At 30.0% G+C, this 23,316-nt stretch overlaps 2 protein-coding genes across 5 annotated transcripts in view; one reads left to right on the forward strand and one right to left on the reverse strand.

Annotated features, from left to right (window-relative positions):
• LOC107441698 (uncharacterized) overlaps window positions 1-23,316 on the reverse strand; it is a 109,005-nt gene that overhangs the window by 57,587 nt on the left and 28,102 nt on the right. The window lies entirely within an intron of this gene.
• Window positions 1-23,316, forward strand: part of LOC107441680 (uncharacterized) — a 33,052-nt gene that overhangs the window by 388 nt on the left and 9,348 nt on the right. The window contains exons 1-6 of one of the 2 annotated variants that reach the window (XM_043047182.3): window positions 7,612-7,751; window positions 10,366-10,635; window positions 12,708-12,872; window positions 15,110-15,282; window positions 17,771-17,932; window positions 19,340-19,504. In XM_043047182.3, the coding sequence (XP_042903116.2) occupies window positions 10,508-10,635; window positions 12,708-12,872; window positions 15,110-15,282; window positions 17,771-17,932; window positions 19,340-19,504 (793 nt within the window). In that variant the 5' untranslated portion in view covers window positions 7,612-7,751; window positions 10,366-10,507. Of the gene's footprint in view, window positions 1-7,611; window positions 7,752-10,365; window positions 10,636-12,707; window positions 12,873-15,109; window positions 15,283-17,770; window positions 17,933-19,339; window positions 19,505-23,316 lie in introns of those variants that run through there. The other variant, XM_043047181.3, reaches the window with a different exon arrangement.

Here is a 23,316-nt window from a genome sequence, read left to right on the forward strand (position 1 = left end):
TCATTTTCTTGTCGTTTTATTTTGTCACATTTCATCTATATCTCCATTAAACATAATGTGTTTTAATGAATAGTTACATTAAATATACTTCAAACTATTATTAACACGACAATTTTGAACTAAAAAATTTACATTTCAACAATGTTATTAAACAGAGTAAAAACTGCTGTATGATGGCTATTACAAACTGACATTATGAGTTTCTATTGTACAAATAATGCAACAAAAAGAAATTTGATATTCGAAAATAATCAAATCTTCATAAATTTTTGATTTTCATGCTTTTAATAATAGGAGCATACATATTATTTTCTATAATTAATATATTTTAGTATATAATTAATTTCAATAAATTAATTATCTACTAAATTTACTAATTAATTTATAATTAATTTTAGTTTATTATTAATATATTTTCGGAAGTATACAAATGATCTGAAAAAAAAGTTAATTTAATATGTAATGAATTGATTTATAAACACTTCATCCAATTTGTATACATTACTTTTTGATTACTACTTGAAAATTTTATTTGAAACGACTATCTCATATAATTTTCCTAGATACACATTATAAAATTCACATGCTTTGTGACACAGCAGTTGAAAGTCTTTAATACTAAAGTAAACTTAAAAAAATGTATAAGAAAACAAAGAAAAAGGAAGGTAAATGAAAACATAGCTGGCCAATATTTGTTGATAAAACGTATCTATCTATCTGTTGATAAACGTTATCTATGAAGCATGATTAAAATTAAAATATAACACTAAATTACAATTCAATCTGCGTAAGTTCAAGGAAGTAATCTCAAATATGCTAATTATTTATTGCAAACGATATTTCAAGTTACGAAATCATATTCTTGGCCATAGATGGCGCCACTAAAACATGAAACGCACCCTCTTCCGTAAATTCGCTTGGTTTCACCGTATGGCTTGCTGGCATTGGCAAGTGACATTTGAAACAACAACACAATTTCTCAAGCATTAGTGTTTATGTAACAAAGATACAGTATAAAAATCTGAAACCATCATTATGCTCACGATAAATATGGAAGTCACCTAATTAAAAAAAAAACGAAATTTTTCAAATAGTTTGTTGTTAAATACTTAAAGATATTTATTTGCATTTTTTGATCTTCGTGGACTTTTTCTCTTTGCAAAATAAGTGAGGTTTTTTTTTAAGATAATAATAATAACCCTAATTAGGTTTGTTTGCGGAGGACTAAAATCTAGAAGATATTTACCTAATTTCAGAAAGAGTACGTTATGAGTTAGAGTCAATAGATATGGTTAGTTTCTTTGTTATTTGTATTATAATTGTGTACGAATAAGTTACAGATTCGAGAAGTTATTCTTTATTCTTTTCATTTGGATTTTGGATATTTCACAATAAATATGAATTAAGTTACAGAATGAGAAACACAAAAGTATTTCTCTGATTAAACAAATAGTTTTTCTTCGTTGCCTTTGGATTCTAAATTTTCACTCTGTAGTCTGAAACATTTAGTAATTTATGTTATTTTAAACTAGGGGGCTTAGCCCCCTGTTCTCTACCTCTTACTAACCCCGATGATTACGCAAGGCCGGATTAACCATTAAGCACACTAAGCACGTGCTTAGGGCACCAGAGGATAGGGGGGCACCACAAAGCCTAACTAAATGTTCGCAGTAAAAAAAATTTTTTTTTTTTTTTGAAACATTGATAATAAATTTATTATTTTGAGCTTCCATTTTAAGAGTAGATAACAACCATTTCTAAGTACGAAATTTCACATAATAAAAAAAAAAAAAAAAAAAAGATGTTTTGTATCAAAAATTTTCGGTCTTATAATGAAATTAGGTAGTGAATTTCTATGCGATAAAAGCTCTATTTATTTATCCATTACAATGATTCCATAACATACTGCTCCAATTCATGTTTACAGAATATTTTTCGCAGTTGTAGAAGTTAATACTCCAGAAATTTGATATTTTTATGAAAAAAAATTTGATTTACAAAATTTTGATGCAATGGTTTGATGATGTAAAAAATTTGATTTTTGATGTGAAAAAACAATCTATGTTGTGCATGTTTGCAGTTTCTGCGCATGTTTTTGTTTATACTACATAAAATATTTGCTTATACTATATTTTTAATTATATTCTCATTGCAGCTGGAAAAGAAGCCATCAAATTACGTAAAGGTTGTGTTGCAAAAATTTATTTCAAAAATTTACGTCAAATAATTTTTTTTATTCACTAAATTAAGAAAAAGGAGCTGTGTTTAAGTATCATTTTTCGAAATTTCTTTGTGGAGGAGAGGTTAAATTTAGGAAAAATATGACCACACACTTCGCATCACTTATGATTTTTTTTATCTATATATATCGAATAACGAAATTAGATTTTAAGATTTAAAATATATACTACGTAATATGAATGCAAGCAGCTAGTTTTTGAATAAGTAAAGAATTATAGGTTCCTTAGTCCTTAGAGTCTTGTATAAATACAAATGTTATAAAAGTTGAGCACAAAAAATGTGTAAATTCTCAATGTGAACCGGATGTTCGTTGACATTGAAAAATACGTTAAGAAGAGTACCCATTAAAACTAATTTAATTTTGAAAGCAAATGTAAGAAATAAGTAGCAATAAAATAAAATTTTTAATCATTGAATTTTGTTTAGTGCAAGTAAACTATATTTTGTGCATCTTATAACGAAATTTGTAAAAATTATAATTAAGAAATAAGAAAAGTACTGAAAATTTCAAATTAAAAATAAATAGCAAATTTAGGAAAGATACTTTTATTAATTGAATTTTAAAATATGTTTAATAACTAATAAGGAAAATCCTTAATGATAATGATTATATATATATACAATATATGTGTGTAATTTCATCAACTTTTATTATGATGATAATTTGAACATGTAAATATTTTGAATATAATAATATTATTTCCGTCACTAAAAAAAATTTTAATAGTTGTGCTTAATTTTTACTTGTAGCTCGTGTGTAAATCAGATTGAAATAAATAAATAATTAGTTAAGGTATTTCCATTATCCATTAATTTTTTCTTAAAATAAAAATTGGTCATTCTGCATAAACGAGTGGGAAAAATATTGTTGTTCCCTGTTATTTTATTATGAGTAATAGACTTCTGGGAAACGTGGTTCAATTTAACCTGATCTTGCTTTCTGCCTATAACAAACAATCCAGTAAAACAACAAAATCTGTATGTTGCCAGCATTCGATTCCATGAATTCGAAGGTTCCTGAAAAGGACCACCGTGATTGTCACCAACATATGTGTTAGAATACAAAGCTAAATTTTCTGAGAAGAAACACTTTAAGGATAAGACAAGCGTAACCAATTGATTTACTACAGACAGAGAACATCCTTTCATCTCAGATATCTTTATAGGGGACTCATTCCCCCTTCTTTTTTTTCTTTTTTTTTCAAAAGAAAAAAAGGTGCATATCTCAGAAAATTCAAATTGTCTTCCTTTCGGGGGGGGGGGGGGTAGATATACAAATAAATGGTGACTTATAAGATTGAAGAAAGTGGGAGGTCTAGGAAAAGAAAAGTTTCTTGATTGACATAATTTTTAACCAATAACATTATTTATGCTACAATCAGTAACTAATTTCTCGTATTTACACACCCCCGTGTATACGTGAATGCACAGAACGTGAGTGCACTGAATCCTACATGAATGCACAGAAAAAGTTTATTCTACTAAAGCATTATTCTAAACTATTGCTTTTGAAAGCATGCTGTAATAGTGAAAAACTGATGTTGCTTCAGGTAGTAGCTAAATCCTTCAAATAATTTTATCAATAATTATTATTTATCGATCAATATTGATTTTGTCTAAATCAATATAAGCGAAGAGTTTAATTTTCCTATAGTATTATATTTTAATAATAAAAAATTAAACTTAAATGTAAAAATAAAATTACAATTATTAAAAATTATATAATTTTTTTTACATTTAAGCATTCTATTACACAATAATATTCAAAAGCAATAAAAACAAATTTCAAGCTTTTGTTAAAAATACAATGTGACATGTTTTTTAAGAGGGGCTGCCGTATTATAAGTTTTAAGAAGTAATTAAATTTTTTAAATGAATGATCTTATCGAAATAAATTTCATTCTATGACGTTATAATTAAAATAGTTATTCGATTTAAAATGAAAATTTTAGGGAACAATACACAAATTTTATTTTGATTTATTTTACGAATTTGTCTTTAAATGTTGTAAAGAATATGTAAAATATTTAGTACATAAAATTTTAGTAGGCAAAGTAGATTTTAGTTGGTTTAAGATAAATATTGGTTTAATAAAATTACATACATATGATTATTTACATTTATGATTATATTTTTCCAAACCTGAAATTATTTTCTATAAAACTTATGTGGTATTATGTACGCGTATGCATACAGGAATAAAAAATATCGTAACACAAAAAAAGTGAATAAATTAAAAATGATGGTCTGTTATTTTCTACTGATTATTATTTAAGTTCAGTTTTTATATTATATTCATTGTTGCTATATTTATGTTTTTGTTTTGTATTATAAAAACACGAATGTTCTGAATTTGTAAATGAAAATCTGATCATTGAATTTATAGTTATTTAAAGTATTTTGTTTATGTATTTATTTACTTATAGAGGACAGAGTGTTTATTTACTGTAACAGCTTTTTCAGACCTAAGTTTCTGCTATCACTTATGAGAATTTCAAGTACAGGTTTAATGCAGTAGTTTTAAGTGATTTCTATCATTTTTTCTAAAAGGTCATTTTTTTAATAGTCAAATTAAGATTTAATTGATAGTAATTTATTACTCTTATGCTCCTCTGTACCTTTGACTTTGACAGGTCAACTAACTACGAGAATGTCCTAAATATAGAACAAAATATAGTAATAATTTTATTAGATAATTAGTTCTGTTTTCCACAGATGAAATCTAGAGTGAGTTGTTATTATGGAATAAGTTCATTTCAGATTTTTAATCCAGATTTTATAGGATCATTAAAGATAATTGTTGTATTTATAAAATTACTCATCACTATTTTTCCCCTCTTCCTATCATTATTAATATATTAGGTTTAATAAGGAAAAAGGAATAATGAAAAGCATTATTATTTGTAAAAGTTATGCTGTATTATATACAGTGCGTAAAATAAAATAAAAGTAAAAAACTTGAATAACTCTTGATTTAATGATCGGATTTTAACTTACTAGATCTCAAAGGGTTTGAGGGCCAAACTTAAAATATGTTAATTAGTTGGGGCAGAATTTTTTTTTTAAGTTATGAAATCCGGCAAACGTGCTTCCTCTACCTACATATATAAATGTTATTGTTGTTGAATTTGGATATTTGCTTCTCAAAATATTGATGGTATTCACAATATGGAAATTAAGACCCCAAAAGTTTTTTTAGGTTGAAAGTTTGGACTCTTTTATTCAATTGCAGGTTTCATGCATTTCGCCATGTCCCGAGAACTTTTGAAACGAATTGAAAAAATTTTGCAACTATTAATAAAATTCATTAACCTAAAAATAATTCCCTGTCAAAAATAGTTTTTTTTAAAATTATTTATTATTAATGGTCGGAACAATTTTTAATTTAAAAATATGCAAATTTTTATATAATTTTAAAGAATATTTATTTAAATGGTAAAATATAAAATTTGAACGAAATCTGTCGAAAAGTTCTTGAGAAATTAAATGTTAAATATATAACTTTTTTAAAATTGAATAATTAAGGTTTATTTGATTGATTTAGTACACATTAAATATTGTATTTTGTCATTCAAAATGACATTTGTTCAAATTTTCAATTTAAAGTTCTTTCGACTATTCTGTTAATAAATAAAATAATATAAAATGATTAATACTTCTTAAAAATTATTTTTAGAATGAACTATTTTTAGGTGAATGAATTTTATTATTGTGAGCTAAAATGTTTTAGTTGGGTTGAAAAATTCTCGACATATGGCTATTTATTTCGAGAGTCAAGAATTCGAATCAATCGAAAAAAAAGGCATGCTTTTTTTTAGAAAAAGTACTTGTCTGTTTTTTTAATTTAAAGTATTTTGAGTCTTAGTATATAAAAGTTCAAACTTTCGATCATAAGTTATTCGAAGTGTTTGCTTTTTTACACATTGTACATACACACAAACATAAGTTATTTTTTTAATATTAATTGAAAAGTTTTCAATTGATTCTATTTTAATTTTTTTATTTAATTTGAATAAATACTTTTTTTTACAAAAAATTTTGATTTTATATTTTGAATTAACTCGTGACTTAGTACTAAATATATTTGATTTGTTGAGGAGGGGGCACCAAAATATTTTCAGTGCTTAGGGCCTCAAGAGGTCTTAATCCGGCCCTGTGATTACGCTGCAATAATTGTTGTTTTTTGGCATAAAACAATTATTTCTACAAAGGTTGAAATTATTCACTTAAAATGTATGTACTAAAAATATTTTGTTGTCGCGTGTACTAAATGTAGCACAGAAATAAGTAATAATAAAATTTAAAAAAAAAATAATAAATAAATAAATTCTCTAAGTTTTAAATTCTTAATTTAGATTATAATAAAAATCAAAAACATAATAGCAGTACAGGTTACACCTTCAAATTAGGGATACAAAGATATTTTTTGGAAAACAATACATTCATGACTTTTATTAATTTTTTGCTGATGACAACATGCTGGAAATCAATGTGGGAAAACGTCCACTCTTATAAAAATGTCTGCATATGCCAATGTACAAAACTTAAAATCTTTATATATTTAATGTGCACTCAGATATTAAATTTGTTTTTAACCATCCCCTAGAAGTTTTTAGCTACAACTGGGGATAGAGGCCATCTTTACCCTAGGACAGGGATGGCGAACCGATAGCACGCGTGCCCTAAATGGCACGCGACACAATATTTTGAGCACGCCACCCATCACAAAGTTCACTATGAAGCATATTAACAATTAATTAAAATTGACAATAAGCAAACAAAAAAGAAACAATTTTCAACCAAATAATTAACAATTAATGTCAAAAAACAATTAATAAGCATAAAAAAAAGCTAACAATAAATAACTAGCAAAAAATTAACACTAATGCTTGAGCTAACATTTTACAACTTAATATAAGTTATTCGTCATCTAATCCGCAATAATAGAAGTCACACTTGGTGTTACTTTAAGTTGAATTACGCATATAATTGAGACATTGCAAAATGTATTATTTTCCATAGTAAATAAAGAGTTTTGAGTTTATAGTATTTAGTATTATTATTTTCCCAATAATCACGAAGTCAAAATTATTTGACGGCACGTCTATAGCCTCATTGAACAATTTTTCAGAAAAAATGGCACGCTGGTGCATAAAGGTTCGCCACCCCTGCCCTAGGATGTTTAATTTTCATAATTGATTCTTCTTATTTCGCGAAAAAATGTGACATTTTATGAAATTTTCAGAGGGAAATACCAAATAAGGGAGGTGATTATTCAAAATCACCAAATGATTGACACTTCGTAAAAAGAACATCTGGTTTTTCAAGTTAATATTTTATTTTTATTATTACTATTTCAATTCTACTTCATAAGAGCTCTCATTGTGAGAGAAATATATGTTGCACAGTAGTGGCGTTGCTGTTCAAGGCCAAAGCAGCGTTATACCAGAACAAGCGAAAGTGCTTTCCATTTTTATCAGAAAGCGTCATTATTAGGATACAATAATAAGGTATGTTTCACCTTACATCCTCCTCCCTCGAACAGTAACTTCAGTTTGACTTAAAATATTAAATTTTGCAACACTTATGTTTAAAATATAGCTTGGAAAAAAACATGGGACATTTTTCTAATTTCTTTTTTTTCTTTCTTCTTGTTATCTTTTTATCTTCGTTTAAGAAGTGCTTACTATTAAGCATGCGCCAATTCTGTGACATGCGCAGTCGCAGACATGGGGAAATGTTTCCATATTTCTGTTTCTAAAAGGAATTATTAAAATATGTAAATTATGAAGTCATTATGAAGTCTTCTTATTTTTTTAAATGCAAGAGGAACGATTTGCATACATATCTAAACTGTGCACTGACAAGCAAATTTAGTGTTTTCTGAGAACTCACGATAAATATAATTAAAAAATATATAATAAAAATTAAAATAATGAAAAGAAATATAATAAAAATAAATACAACTTATATTAACACGTTTTCTAAAAAAACATGAAGAAAAGCAGATGTTACAGCTACAGCTAAAATAGTATCTTCATTTTAATGAATTTTTGCCACCAATTTTCTTTAAATTTAAATCTTAGGAATTTCATTAATTTTTCTTAACTATATTCAATTTAAATCTTTTATACATTTTATTTCCAATGTTGTCCTTTTTAATTTAAAGTCAAAAATGTAGGTCATCCAAAAATATTTTTCTAATCCCTACGTGCAAATTTTCATTTATTAATTGAATGATGATGTTAATTTTATCTTATTTTCGTTGTTAAAAATAGATCTCTATAAGAATTAAAAATGTAACATGAATTCATTGTTTTTTTTCTTCGTATTTGTGTACATTTTGATTTATGTATTTAATGATGATATTTAGTTAATTTCATTATTTGTTAAGGTACTAGGTTATATTTATCTGTATTTTTTATTTGAATGTATTTATCAGAAACATTTATTTGTCATCCCTTTTTAATATTCTTCTTTTAATATTATATTTTAATATTTTTTTACTCATTTGTGTGCATTTTCATTTATGTATTTAATGATGATATTTAGTTAATTTCATTATGTGTCATGGTATCAGATATTATTTTTTAACAATATAGTATTTATCATCCCTTTTTAACATTATTATTTTATTATATTTTTGGTTTTGATTATTATTTAGAATTTAAGACTTAACTCTAAAAAAGCGGTTCATTTTTACAAAATTTTCGCAATCTCAAAAGAGATAGCAATTGCTAATACTGTGTTTCACGGATTAATTAGACATGAAAACAGTCTATACCATGATATATTATTACTATAATATATTTATTAGTATGTTTATAGTTTTAAATCTCAAAGTCATTCAGTGGTTGGAAAACTAAATAATATTTAGTTTTTCAGACTCAATGTAGATAATTACAGTTTACGTTTTTTTTTTAAATATAATGATTACAAAATACTTTAAGTTAGTCAATAATAATATAATATTTATTATTAACTATATCGATAATAATATAATATTTAATATAGTATCGTAATACACTCTATAACAAAAAAAATCGACGCACCAAAAACGCACTAAGACGCTCAAAATCGATACTCGATCAGGCTGGAATGATGCCGACTGGAGACTTATAGTCTTTAGCGACGAATCCCGCTTCTAACTGTGTCCTGACGATCGAAGACGTGTTTGGAGACGCATAGGGCAGAGGGGGGATCCTGCCTTCACTATTGCACGCCACACCGGCCCTCAACAAGGCATTATGGTCTGGGGTGCCATTTCCTTTAACAGCAGGACCCCTTTAGTCGTCATTAGAGGTACATTTACTGCACAGCGGTACGTCAACGACATCCTAAGACCTGTTTTGCTACCGTTCCTTTTGGAGTGCCCTGGGCTGGTTTTTCAGCAGGACAATGCCAGACCACATACGGAACGTGTCGCTATGAACTGTCTACAAGCTTGTCAAACTCTTCCTTGACCTGCCAGATCACCAGATCTCTCTCCCATCGAGCATGTCTGGGATATGATGGGAAGGCGATTGCATCTGGCACGGAATGTTGATGACCTCGTTCGACAATTGGATCGAATTTGGCAGTAAATACCGCATGAGACCATCCGAGAGCTTTATCGGTCTATGCCACGCCGTGTGGCAGTTTGTATCCAGGCTAGAGGCGGGTCAACACCTTATCGAACTTGTTACTGTAACTCTGCAATAAATTATTCAATTGTTCTGAAATTTTAATCATTTACTATTCTGTACATTGTCTTCCTATTCACCCATTTTGGTTTCAATCAAACAACTCCTTCTTGGTGCGTCGAGTTTTTTGTTATAGAGTGTATTTGAACGGCCTTTTAATATAAATATGAATTCTGAAGGAGGATAAGAATTTTATGACGTCATAAGAAATTTATAATGGCTGGAAATGAAAACCAATCCAGCCCATTGGACGACAAGAGGACGAACAAAACATTAATTGATGCAGTATTTGCAACCCATGACTTGAAATGTTGTGGCGTTGTAAATGAAAAAATGACCGATGGGTCATCAATATCGCAATAATGTGATCACAATTTTATCTCTTTTGTTCTTATTTAATAATTTTTATGTATTTATTCTCTGCTGCACTGTTTACTTTCAGCTTCACAGGATTTTTGTTGAATTTTGAAATAGTTTCAAACTATTAACTTGTCCAAATTACTTACTGGTCGTTTTATCTGCCAAAAGATGCCTTGTTCATAGCGCAAAGAAATATACAGGATTCTAAATTATTAAAAAGAAAGATGGAGGATCTTCCACCAAGCTACGGAAGCTTATTCAACGAACATAGAAGTGGATTAAGTTACATAGATTTCTTGCCAGGGGTTTTGAAGGAAGGTTTTTTCTGCAACGCAGAGTATGACAGATTCGAGTAAGTTGTTGTAGTAGCATTTTTTCGAACCATTTCCTTTTGCTTGAAAATCCTAATTCTCACAATGACGATTACATTGTGAAAGTTTATAAAGCCTTTTATTTGAATTATTAAATTACAATTCAAAACGGCTCAGCAAAAATTCTTTATCATCTCGTTTTCTTTTTTTTAAATGAACAGCTATAATTGTAAGAGTAGTGTCTAGGCTGTGCACTACAAGATTAGACCGCAGATATGATGCACAATCAAGAAAAGATTTTTAAAAAAACTTGGAGTTTAAAAAAACTAGAAGAAATAAAAAAAAATTATCCGCAATGGATAAACAAAAATGGAAGTTACAGTTATAACAGTTAATGGTATGAACAATTGTGTTAATACCAGGGTTGGCTTCTTGCCGGCAGAAACTGGTTTTTGCCATGCCAGTGGCAGAAACTGGTTATAACCGGTAAAAACCGGCAAAAACTGGCAGAAACTAAAAAAACTTCTATATTAGTTCTAGTAATTGCTTAATGACATTTTGTTTAAGTAAACTGAAAAATTTAACTCCATGTAACTGTAACAAACTTTTTAATTCATTGTTTGTGAATATATATTATTTTGTTTACATTAAATATAAAGAGTGCAGTATATCAAATATTTATATAAAATGAAGAATAAAGTAAGGAAATAATAAATATAAATACTAGATTTTAGTTTATTATATTAAATTCTGAAATTCAGTAATTATCATTTAACTCTTAACATAACTGAATCGAGCTATTTTCAAATAGTTTTTTTCTTTTCAAGATATAATTTGCATGACAACAATCTAATTATTATAACAGTAACAGTTTTAATCTTTTGTGGATGGCAATGCCTGCTGGTTCTGCTGGATTTCAGAGACTCTTCTCAAATTTCTCGTTCGTGCTAGCAAATTGAGAAATTGTTTAGGTTTAGAAACTGCATCAAAACTTGTCTTTTGTTATTATATATTACTGCAGAGTGCAAACAATGTAATATTTGATTTTGAATGGTGATCATTTTGTAAATAAATTGTACTTTGTTTAACATTTAATTGTTTTTTCTATGAATTATCCATTATATGTCAATCTCAGTACTTACTTTTATGTCATTTTCTGAATTTCTGCCAGTTTCTGCCACAAATGTGGCAGAAAAGGGTTTCTGCCATGCCGGTTTTAACCGGTTTCTACCAGTGGTTTTAACCACCTCGGCAGAAACTTGCCAACCTTGGTTAATACCATTACAACATATTTATTATTACAACATGTAGTTGGTAACCATGTTTACCAACTTAACGAATAACAATGATTAACTTTTTTAATACAAAAAATTTAAAACTTGCGATTTAAAAGGGCATTTAATTACAATGCGAAGCAGATTTATCATGTCTACTAGATGAACACAACTAGATGTCGCGTAATTTATTTCATTATTGAAAGAAAGAAAGAAACACCTTTTTCAAGTTTCCAGGACGGTACTGTATTTAGAATCTCTTCATTACATCTTTAGTTGAAATTTTTAAATTCGACTTTTGGCCGTTTAGATTGGCTAAATACTCCACAGTGTGGCAGCTCATAATCCATTTTGTGACCGTAGGGGAGGAACTTTCAGTACTTATTTATTTTAATCATATTCGCTACCAAAAAATTACGTGAAGAATACTAAAATTAGTACAACAGTTTTTTTAATATATGAAATTAGATGCAAAAAAAAATGTTTTTCGTTACTAGTAGTTTGTAAACTCCAAACGTATTTCAAAGCGACAAAATTGTCGCTCATGCATATGATTTTAGCTACATTTGTAAAACAGTTGACGATAATTGTAATCAAGAAAGATAAGTTGTCGTCGCGAGTAGTTACTTATCCTGAAAAATGGGATCTGAACTACGTAACCACGTTAACCACAGACTACATGACTTATAAACATTTGCCGCTTCTTTTTTAACCAGAATGGAATTTTTTAAATGTCTGCTTCTTTAATACTTACTTCTTCATTTACGTGTTCTTTTATATTTAATAAGCAGACTATAGGTGAATAGCATTTTTCGCTAATGAAAATTCCATTTCCATAGGAATGTGGTAGCTCTTGCTAATGAGTGGTTGAAGTTTAATCCCCAATGGAAAATTAAAACTTGCGAAAGTATTGAGTTCAAAGATGGTCGTGGAAGTATTAATCCTACAGAAATGGTTTACTATGAAAGCACAAAATATCGCACCAACTTCATCAGAGGATTAAGGTAATTTTATTTTTTATTCGATGTTTAACTAATATTTATTGCAATCAATTAGTATTAAATCTATAAAGCTCACAAAAAATAGTTTGGATGGTTAGTAGTTGAACTATGTTGCAACCACAGCGCCATCTGAACAGGCAGTAGATGCTCAGACTTAGGGGTCGCGACAGAACAGACTTTCCTTTTCCTCCTTCTCGTAATTATTCAAATTTATGTTTGTCAGTGTGCTATTTAATATTAATAAAAATATTTGGGCCGGGATAGCCTGGTCGGTAGGGCGCTGGGCCCGTGTCCGAGAGTTCGTGGGTTCGAACCCGCCGGCCGAAGTTCGAGACTGATGCACGTTAAAATTCTGTCGAGTCGCAAAGTCCTCCATGTTCCCATAACAAATCAATGCGTCTGGGGGTACTGGATTGGAGATCGATCGTTCTCTGATTCAGGTCAAAATTACGATCTTTGGATGAATTAATGAATGGGTCCACCTAATAAACAGGTGTGACGTATGGTGTGGCACAAGTTAAATTCTTGTCCATAGATGGCGCCACTGAAAAACAAGAATAGCACACTCTGCGTTAAATTTGCTCGGTTTCACCAAGCAGGCTTGCCCGTGTGGCAAGTGGCATTAGAACCAACCAACCATAAAAATATTTGGCACAACCACATCGCCAAGCAACCACAGCGCCATCTGTACAGGCTCTGACTTTAGACAGGACGGACTTTCCATTTCCTCCTTCCTGTAATTATTTTATGTCTGTTCGTGTGCTATTTCTTATTAATAAAAATATTTAGCACTAAGCTTTTCTTTATTTAAACCCCCGAAATCTAGCCAGGGCCACAACTGTTTAAAAAAAAACTACAAAAACGCATAGTTGAAATCCATTTCTCATTTAACATTTAGCTCATTTATTATTACAAATTACTTTCTGCGTCTATCTGACCAAACGATGCAGACATATCAACTAGTATTTTTCAATTGGCATCAGGTTTTCAGATAGCTGTCAATAATTTTAAATTAGATCGATTGAATCTCAAGAATAATTTAAAACAAATATTACGAATTCGTAAACTTAAATTTGACTACTGTACCACTGCAACTGTATATGTATATATAAAGGATATCCTGTATACATACATCGATATTATACAGGATATTTTAAAATCACCGCTCTAAATATATGTTTTTAGAAACCTTGTAAACCTTTATCAAATAAGTTTGCGCATAAGTGTCAAATAAATTAAGGGTTTAAAAACACATATTTAAGAGCGAGAAAAACAAAAATGCTATTGCATCCTGCCGAATCACAACTGAAGAAAGGGGGAACCAATATATATATATATATATATATATATATATATATATATGTATATATATATATATATATATATATATATATATATATATATATATATATATATATATATATATATATATATATATATATATATATATATATAGTAAAATAAATAAAAACACGAATTAAATTAAGAAAAATAATAAGTTTTATTTATTGCGCATAAACTGCGTGTAAATAGAACGCATAAAATAAGTTCAAAAAGTAGAGAAAACAAGGGAAAAATTACAGAACAATGAAAAAAAGGAGAAAGAAAGAAAAATAATAATAAAAAATAACAAAAAACCGGGAAAAAAAGAACAGAAAATTTTGATCAAAAAATCTCTTTACGAATATATTCTAAATCATTCTTGAAAAATTTCCCGTTCATGTAAGTTCATTTGAATTCGCTACTCGCTTTATAAATTTCATTTCATGTTTTAGTCTGTTTTTTCTGTACATTTTATTTTCTGTTTTTACGTGATATTTTTACTTATTGTGTTCTATTTTATTTGTTGTAATCTTTTTATAAAATTTTTTGAGGGTTTCTCACACTATTGTATTGATATATTTTGCTTTGGCTATATTGATGCAATATTGGAAAGCACTCTTTTTTGCGGATATAATCGTGTGAGCTGATGAAAAGATTATATCTTTTACTTTCAAGACGTTTTAAAATTTTTTTGTTCTTTCTTCTTCCGGTTTTTTGTTCTTTTTTTTAATTATTTTTTCCCCATTTTTCAGTGTTCTGTAATTTTTCCCTTGTTTTCTCTACTTTTTGAACTTTATTTATATATATACAAATAATTCACTGTTGGGGGAACATTTTATCAATTTGTGTTCGTTAGCATGAATAAAATGTAATGATTGTTATTTTAAGATAATTTAAAAAACGTTTAATTTTATTAGATTGTGGTTGCAAATATTTCCTCCTGGTGAAGAGAGGGTACAAAAAATTGGATACGTAAATTTGGTACCTGAAGCAGAAGGTACTGAAGGAATTTTTACCCATGCTAAATACGAAACTTTGGATGATGTCCTATTGAAATTCAACAATGCTTCTCGCACATCGCCGCTACCAGGTACTTTTTGACATAAAAGGGATATCCATATTTTTGGACCACTAACGATGAATTTACATGAAACAGTCATGACTTTAAAACTAAGAATATCTCATAATATATATTTTTAGCTTTTAATAAAAAATGCTTACAATGATGATAAATACAAGGTAAACTTTAAATTAAATGAAAAAATTACGGGAAGGTGGGTATTAGATGTAATATCTGTATGATTCGAATGAAGGAAATGTAATAATATATTTAGTGGAATGAAATACTTAATTAGTTATAAATGATATTATTTAATAGTATTGGCGGTATAGATGTAATATCTGTATAGTTGTAACAAAGGGATAATGTAATCGTATAATAAGTGGATAACTAGTTATGAATGATATGATTAAATGTCATTTTATGTCTGTCTTGAGATACTTTTTGCATCGTTGGTTAGTTTTGATCTACTCGAGAAAGTACAACGAACAAAAACCTTTCCACGGGTAGAAATGCTAACTTTTTTTTCTTTTCAAATGAATTGATTTTAAATTAAGTAAAGACCAAGCTAATTTGAAATACACAATTCTAAATTACTTCCCATTCGATTCATGAATGCCACCTTTCTGAACAGATCGTCGCTTTGAAACTAAACCGTGGTAACTCAAAAAAGCAAGTTTTTCAGGAGAGTGATTTCAAACTTACCGCGCTAATGCTAATCGCGGGAATGCGATGACGATTTATCAGCTCTCTAAATTAACTTTATGGAACTATAAAGATAACAGGTTGTTTTTCTAAAAGGGTGACTTTTTTTTACACAAAATGACCCAAAAATCTCATTTTTCGACTTTTTTGAGTTACAACGGTTTAGTTTCAAAGCGACGAGATGTTGAAATTTCAAAAAAAGCGTGAATCCGAATAATTAATTGTATTTGCTTGCTACATCCATGTTTTACAATGCTTTGCCTGGTACATGTATTTTTGTGAAAAATAAACATACGAGCATCATGGTTTGGCAGTTGTTCCATAATCCTTTCTCATGTATCTGTTAGAAAAGTTAAGAACAGTTTGAGTAATAAAGTTAAAGAGTTTTGCCAATGCTTAAACCATATTTCCCTTTCGATTCATGAATGCCACCTTTCTGAACAGATGTTGAAATTTCAAAAAAGGCGTGAATCCGAATAATTAATTGTATTTGCTTGCTACATCCATGTTTTACAATGCTTTGCCTGGTACATGTATTTTTGTGAAGAATAAACGTACGTGCATCATGGCTTGGCAGTTGTTCCACAATCCTACTTCATGCATCTGTTAGAAAAGTTAAGAACAGTTTGGGTAAAGTTAAAGAGTTTTGCGAATGCTTTAATCAGAAATCCTTTTTCTTTCGTTGTTTAATCTAGGTACTTAGTTGGAGACTTTCAGCAGTAAGTGAGATAGATGTAGCCTTTTCACGTAGCATCTCACATGTTCATAAGCGCATGAGCGCAGAGAACAATCTCGATCCATAAAACTGTATGTATATATGAATTGAAAATGCATACGTGAGTATGCTTGAAGCTAGGTTTTGTAGTGCCAAATTTTTCTTTACAAAACAAACTCGGATCTCTACTGAGCTTGCTCAGAACGTATGGGAATGTACAGGATAAGAAAGATTAAGGTTTTTTACGTAGTATCCAACATGTTAACGTGCGCATGATCCGCACAATGTACAGAACAATAACGGTTTTCTACAGAGCTTGTGTAAACATACGCTATATGAAAGCACTTATGCATGTTCTAAAGTAACTGTGCGAGCCTGCACTTGAACATTAATTTCAGAATTTAACGCGTTATTTTCAGTTACTTCCGAATATGAGTAAGTAATTCTAATGGAATATTGAAGCGCCATTGCAAAAATTCTCTTTTAAATTAAATTAGTTTTTTAGTTTTCTAATAAATTAAGGCGGGCCGAGATAGCCTGGTCGGTAGAGTGCTGGGCCCATGTCCAAGAGTTCGTGGGTTCGAACTCCGCCGGCCGAAGACTTCCCGTGTAGTAAAGTGACTGATGCACGTTAAATCTGTCGAGTCGCCAAAGTCCTCCGTGTTCCCATAGCAAATAAATACCTCTGGGAGTACTGGATTGGCGATCGTTCGTTCACTGATTCAGGTCAAAATTACGATCTGTGGCTGAATGGATGTATAAATGGGTCCGCCTTATAAACGGGTGCGACGTTATGGTGTAGCAGAAGTCGAATTCTTGGCAATAGATGGCGCCACTGGAAAACAAGACCAATCGCACCCCCTCTGTCTGAGCAGGCATACGTCAACAACAATAAATTAAGGCATTTATGTTCAAATTTAAATTATCGAGACAAGTGCTTCCGAAAAGCGATAAATTAGCATATTGTACTAACTTTTTCTGGTAAAAAAAATATTAATGAAGCCAATAAGTCACAACACACGGTTCTTAATCTAGGGTTACTGTAATAGTTTTCCACAATGCAATAGAATTTATTAAAATTGACCTATTTTATTTCAGGTCGCATTATTACTATAGAGACCCAAAACATGAAGATAAAAAGTGGTGGTGTTATCGATCCGAACCGATCTAGTTGGACTGAGTATGGTAAACGCTACACGAGATTCATCTATGTAATCAGAATATTTTATGAAGTCTGTGAACCTTTGTACGAAGAAATAGGTAACTTTAATTACAGTACTCATTACCGTTTTTAAAGGGAAAAAATGACTGATATATTTAAAAACATTGGTAGTTCGAAGGGGTAACCTCAAAAATTACAAATTAATTAGTGTAGACGATATTTTAAATTACGAAATCAGACACAAAAGCGTTCTTTCTTTGAATAAACATACCTTCTTTTCCACGGGATTTTATAATTGAGTAAAAAAATGTTCAATTCGCTTTTAAAAGCTTTCTAGATATGGCGAAATACGCAAAAAGTGAAATTAACATTTAGGAGTTCAAACTTTTGATCTTTCTTTTGACAAAACTATGTAGACCATATTTCCCAAATTGCGATTACCCCCTATATTTTGCTGGTTGGAAATCCAACTCCGTTCAAAAAAAGGTATGTTTATTCAGAGAAAGTACGTTTTCGAGTCTGATTTCGTAACTTAAATTATCGTATGCACTAATTAATTAGCATATTTGAGGTCATCCTCTCGAGCCATTAAGAATGAGTCTTGGAACTTTAAGATCCGATCATTAGATCAAAAATTATTCAGGGTTGTCCTTTTTCTTTTTCATCACTATACACTGATTCTTATTGAAGACTAGCTACCTGTATTATAAAAAAATATCAGTCAAATGGCGGGCAGCAACTTTATCAAAATTTTTTACAGGACTCTTTTATGTTTGAAGGAACATTAAATATTACTATCAGACTTTTATCAAGTTGTACAAAACAAAAGTATTAAATTACAAATCAAATTACGAAGTCGATTTTTACCTGAGAAATAAATTTTTTTGGCCCCGTTGGTATGTTAAATTTCACAGAAACAAAGAAATTAGGTATTTTTTTTAACGAAAGTAAAGTATTTTAAGCCCATATAGATTTTTTACTAAAATTGTCCGCGAAAAAATGACAACTAATATATTTTAGTTCGCGGGCCACAAGAAAAGGCTTCGATGTGGCCCCCGGGCCGCCAGTTGCAGACCACTGGCTCAGCCTAATTTCCAATACCATCTGCAATAAGCAAAGAGTAGTTTTGACAAAATTCTTAATCTGTCTAATTCTTAAAAAATGACACCAGAGCCTGATTGAGAATGTGACTTGTTATTTCTCTTGATTTCTATTTTTTCTCCAGTGTTGATTTTTATGGTTTCTGTGTTGAAGACGCTTTTGTGTATTGTGTTCTTGTCTAGGAAAAGTTCAGAAATACTTATTTTGTAACAATATTAAGGAAAAGCTTGATATAAAAACTGTTACCATCAATAATTTCTAACGTTATATAATTTATAATACTTTATAACTGTGATATTTTTACTTTGGAATAAATATACTCTATCACATGAGACTAAATTACAAAAAAAATTGTTTAAAGTTCTATATTTTTCTCTAGTTTTAATAATAAACTTATTATGCAGGTATAAATGATTTCATACCAGATATTATATCCACTAGTTATTGTGGCTTATTGCCGAAATACGAATATCTTTCAACATTGTTCGAAAAAGCATCCAATTGGTCTTCAAGTCAGTCCGATTTGAGAATCTGCAACCTACAATCTTTGGAAGTTAAAATTCATGATGGTAAGTATGAAGGGGATGAATTGAAGCCAATCTAATGATAAACCACATTTTCAAATTATCCAGAGGAACGTTTTATGGTAAAAAAACATCTCGATTCCATATTAGTTTGTTCTGTTATCTATTAGAAATTCCAATATAAGCATTTTTTAAGTGATTAAAAATATCTTGACAAATGTTGAATTAACAATTGAGTTATTGATTTAAATAATAGTTGATGTTTAATTTTTTATGCCAGAATTTTTTTTATCCAAATTTTAAGTAATGAAAAAAAAATATTATTGGCGACTCTTTAAAAGTACATTTATTGGACAATTTTGTGCCAAAATGCCGCTTTTTTGTTTTATAGTTATTTTTACTCTATTATATATTATTAGTATTGTTCAATTAATAATTTTGTTTTCAATTCAGCAGGCAAACTGGTTTTAATACCGGTTTTGTAAAATTGTAAGTAATCAATTATTAGACAATTTTCGATCCAACTTTTTTTAATGTTATTTCATTAAATGACTTTAAAAAAGTTACCAATGCCTAAATAAAGTGAATGTAAACAAAATGTAAATAATTATTAATATTTTTATGAAATTTTAGGTTAAGCATTTTGTTAAGTGACGCCAGAGGGCGTATGTGCCAGGGAGAAAATAGTAGTGTTAGTAGTAGTAGATGCATGTAACTGCAGCGATGAACCATCGCCACATCTCTTAATAAAATTGTTTTGTTTGTAACCAGTCGCCTAGAATTACTTATAACCTCTTCATACAGTCCAAGCTATCGACGACCTTACAGTTTGGTCGTAACAGCCGGAGTGCTAATCTAGCAGAATTAATCGTGAATTAATTCAATCTGAAAACATGGCGACTGCTACAAAAGCTACTACGTCGCTCGAGTCTAGCGTCGTTCTAACAAGGAAACGAGCAAGCATCAAAGGTCAAATAACTAGGCTTTCGAACGTGCTTACCGATGAAACACCAAATCAAAAATCCCTTGAGATCAAACTCAATTCATTGAGGGGTCTAAAAACGAAGATCGATGATCTTCGAAACGATTGCTACAGTATCTTATCCGATACAGATTTAGCAGACTTTGAAATTTCCCTAACGGAAATGGAGGACAACGTAGAAGCAATTGAGGTAAGCTTCTTAGACTTAATTATTCCTCAAACTTCAAATTTGAGTTCAAATTCTGTTTTGAATGAACCGAATACTTCTGCAAACATCAAACTACCTCAAATTACTTTACCCCAATTTTCGGGTAAATACACTGACTGGCTTACCTTCAAAGCTCAGTTTACTACCTTAATTGATGAAAACAATCAATTAAGTGACTCTCAAAAACTGTATTATTTACAATCATCATTAACTGGTACTGCAAAACAATTACAGAATGTAGATGACTCTTATTCTTCCTTGTTTAACGCATTAAAAAACAGATATGAAAACAAACGACTGATAGTAAACAGCCATATAACTGAGTTATTAAATTTAAGTAAAATTAAATTTGAATCTTGTAAGGATTTAAGAAACTTAATTGATAATTTACTTAATCAATTAAGAGCATTAAAGCAACTTGGATTAGAACAAAATAAATTATCTGAGACACTAATAATGAACATTGTTTTGCAACGCCTTGACGATGAATCAAGAAAGGCTTTCGAAATGTCTTTAAATTGTAACGAATTGCCCACCTGGGAATTTTTTACTGAATTTGTGTTAAAACGTATTCAAGCTCTTGAAAATGTTCAAAAATGTATTTCTGTTTCAAAACCGAAACAAGAAGTTACCCCCAAACATAAAAGTTTCGTTTTGCAAAATGATAAACATTTCTCTTGCTCTATGTGTCATCAAAACCATTTAATATATAAGTGTAAAAAATTCATTGACTTATCTGCTCAAGAGCGATTGAATAGTGTAAAAAAATTGCATCTGTGTTTTAATTGTTTGGGTAAACACATGTTATCTCAATGTAAAAAATTAGAGTTTAAATGTAAACATTGCTCTAGAAATCATCATTCGACACTTCATGGGGCTAATTTCTTAAAACCCGAAGTTGAAAACAAAAATAATCAAATATTAGAATCCAATTGCTCTAATTTAACTGAGATTATTCCAAATCAAGCAAATATTGAGATGAGTAATATGAGTGGAGGGGAAACGAAAACTGTCACTTCCTCCTTCGCCCTTTCTCACAGCTGGCAGAAGGCGCCGCCAAACAGTTGTAATGTCTATGATACTTACTCAAATGTTTTGCTTTCAACTGCTTTAATTTATGTGCGAGGAATAAATGAATGTTTTTATCCCCTTTTATGTATTCTCGATAGCGGTTCTGAAATAAGCGCTATTACTGCTGATGCAGCAAAATTATTGTGTTTAAGGGAGAATACATTAAACTCATTAATAACTGGAATTAATGGGGCAACTTTGAATGTAAATAAATCGATCTCTGCTCTTGTTTCTAATAAAAATAGAGACTTTAAGAAAGAGATAAAAATGCTGATAGTGCCTAAAATTACTGAATTAACCCCTGCTAAACCGCTTGATGTTTCTAAAATTAATTTTCCTCAAAATTTGACTTATGCAAATCCTAACTTTTTTAAGCCTCAACGTGCGCAAATCTTGCTTGGCGGAGATATTTTTTACGAACTGTTACGAACCGAGCAAATAAAATTGGAAAATAGTTCAGTCATTTTACAGAACTCTGTACTCGGCTGGATTGTAACGGGAAGATTGGGCATTAAAGATAATTGTAAGGAATACAAATGTCACTTATTATCACAAGATCACACTTTAACTGATTTGCAAAAATTTTGGGACCTTGAGTCTCTAGGAATAAAGGATGAACCCAAATGCTTAGAGGGGGATGAAGCACTATCCAAATTTAATGAAACAATTAGTTATAAAAATAAAAGATATGAAATCACTCTTCCTTGGAAAAGAGATTGGAGGGAATTGAACGATAATCTTACTGTCGCAACTAAGCGATTTAAAGGTCTTTTAAATCGTATGACTTCAAATGAAAAATTGTATATTCAATATAGTGAAATATTTCAAGATTACTTAGAAAAGGGAATTATTGAGAAGGTTCCATCCGCTTCAGATAATGTTGATAAACCTGTGTTCTATTTACCCCATCACCCAGTTTTCCGGAAGGACAGTGTTTATACCAAGTGTCGCATTGTTTTTGATGCTAGTTCTTGTGATGTTGGTGAACTTTCACTTAACGATTGTCTCTGGACGGGAACGAACCTTAATCCGAATGTATTTCACCTTTTAACCTTTTTCCGAATGAATAAATTTGCTATTTTAGCGGACATTGAACGTGCCTTTTTGCAAATAGCATTGAACGAAAATGATAAGGACGCATTAAGGTTCCTTTTCACTCTAGACGATCCCACTAAGTCTGAAAATACTCAATTGCAGGTATTCAGATTCAACAGGCTTCCATTTGGAGTCAATGCAAGCCCTTTTTTGCTTTCAGCGACTATCAAGCACCATAATGATAAGTTCAAGAAAATATATCCAACAACTTCAAATATTCTTGATACTTGCTTTTATGTCGACGACATTGTAGCTGGTGCAGATAACTTGTCTGAAGCCTTCAAAATTTCTAGAGAAGCTGACATTATCATGAATGATGCTAGCATGCACCTTCGTAAATGGGTCTCAAACGACGAGTCACTAAAACAAATGTGGGAGGAACAAGGATTCAGTACTCTTCCTTCATCCTCATCAGAAAGCCCAAACGAGTTGCACAAAGTTCTTGGGATGTCCTGGGACACAAAACTTGACATTTTAACTATGGAAGTTAAGGGACTACTG

Source organism: Parasteatoda tepidariorum, chromosome 7, assembly GCF_982258835.1.
Source record: "Parasteatoda tepidariorum strain Cologne lab strain chromosome 7, Ptep-v5.0, whole genome shotgun sequence".
NCBI classification, from domain to species: domain Eukaryota; kingdom Metazoa; phylum Arthropoda; class Arachnida; order Araneae; family Theridiidae; genus Parasteatoda; species Parasteatoda tepidariorum.